Source organism: Cajanus cajan, chromosome 4 (assembly GCF_000230855.2).
Source record: "Cajanus cajan strain Asha chromosome 4, NIPB_CcT2T_4, whole genome shotgun sequence".
Lineage (NCBI taxonomy): Eukaryota > Viridiplantae > Streptophyta > Magnoliopsida > Fabales > Fabaceae > Cajanus > Cajanus cajan.
The window spans coordinates 50,216,101-50,217,305 of record NC_138520.1 but is presented as its reverse complement, the minus strand read 5'-3'; the positions used below and the strand labels follow the sequence as shown (position 1 = coordinate 50,217,305).

The 1,205-nt window shown below is 34.9% G+C and overlaps 1 protein-coding gene across 1 annotated transcript; it reads right to left on the bottom strand.

Annotated features, from left to right (window-relative positions):
* Positions 1-211: 211 nt before the first annotated feature.
* LOC145957346 (putative mitochondrial protein AtMg00820) lies at positions 212-730 on the bottom strand. Its single transcript, XM_083073582.1, has one exon. It carries the CDS (start codon positions 728-730, stop codon positions 212-214), a length of 519 nt encoding a protein of 172 aa, XP_082929708.1.
* Positions 731-1,205: the final 475 nt, after the last annotated feature.

Here is a 1,205-nt window from a genome sequence, read left to right as displayed (position 1 = left end):
CTTGAACATATTCCAATATTTGTACTTTTCGTTGTCCGACTGAAACACTAATGCACTTGTTAGAAGCAACAATATGTATTATATTTATCATTTTTAAAACCTTAGTGGGAATTGTGAAATGTACTTCGTGTGAGTTTACTTTCTCATACCAAGCACGAGGTGCTTGTTTTAATCCATATAAAGCTTTGTTTAGCTTGAAAACATAAGATGACTATAGTTCATTTTCAAAACCTGGAGGTTGACATACATAAACTTCTTCTGAAATAGTTCCATTTAAAAATGCACTTTTAACATCCATCTGATATAACTTCATACCAGTACATGCAGCAAAAGCGAGTAAAATTCTAATGGCTTCTATTCGAGCAACAGGTGCAAAAGTTTTAGTAAAGTATATACCTTCATGTTGAGAATACCCTTTTGCGACTAACCTTTCTTTGTTCCTTACCACGTTTCCAGATTCGTCCATTTTATTTTTGTATGCCCATTTTGTTCCTATGATCTTCCTTTCTTTGGGCTTTGGAACAAGTTTCCAGATGTCATTTTTCTGGAATTGATTCAATTCTTCTTGCATGGCCTGAACCCTATTTTTGTCTGATAATGCTTCGTCTATGGTTTTTGGTTTTGTTTGAGATAATAGAGCAATTTGTGCTTGAGTTCTGAACGAGCTTCTAGTTCTTACTACATCTTTTGCTTCTCCAATTATTTGCTCTTGCAGATGATGAGCCTTCATCTACTAGTTATGATGGACTAGCTCTCTATCCTCTCCTTCGTCTTGTTGAGTTGTTATTTCTTCAGACTCAGGCTTTTTCGACTGATCATTGTTTACCTGCATATTCTCAAAGAAGTTGCCTAGCTCTGATACTTTTTTATCAGGCCTGTGTTCGTCAAATTTAACATGAATGGCTTCCTCAACAGTTTTAGTTCTATTTTTGAACACCCTATATGCTCTTGACCTCTCAGAGTATCCAAGTAGAATACCTTCGTCGGTTTTTGAGTCAAATTTTCCTAAATTGTCTTTGGTGGTTAGAATAAATTATTTACATCCAAATGGATGAAAATATGATATGTTGGGTGCTCTTCCTTTCCACAATTCATAAGGAGTCTTTTTCAGTAAAGGCATAATATATATTCTATTTTGAATATAGCAGGAGGTATTAACTGCTTTTGCCCAGAAATGTTTAAGGGAGGAAAAATCGTTTAGCAAC

Bases quoted from the DNA above. Each gene is read 5' to 3' on its own strand.
- LOC145957346 (XM_083073582.1), bottom strand. From the start codon at position 730: ATGAAGGCTCATCATCTGCAAGAGCAAATAATTGGAGAAGCAAAAGAT.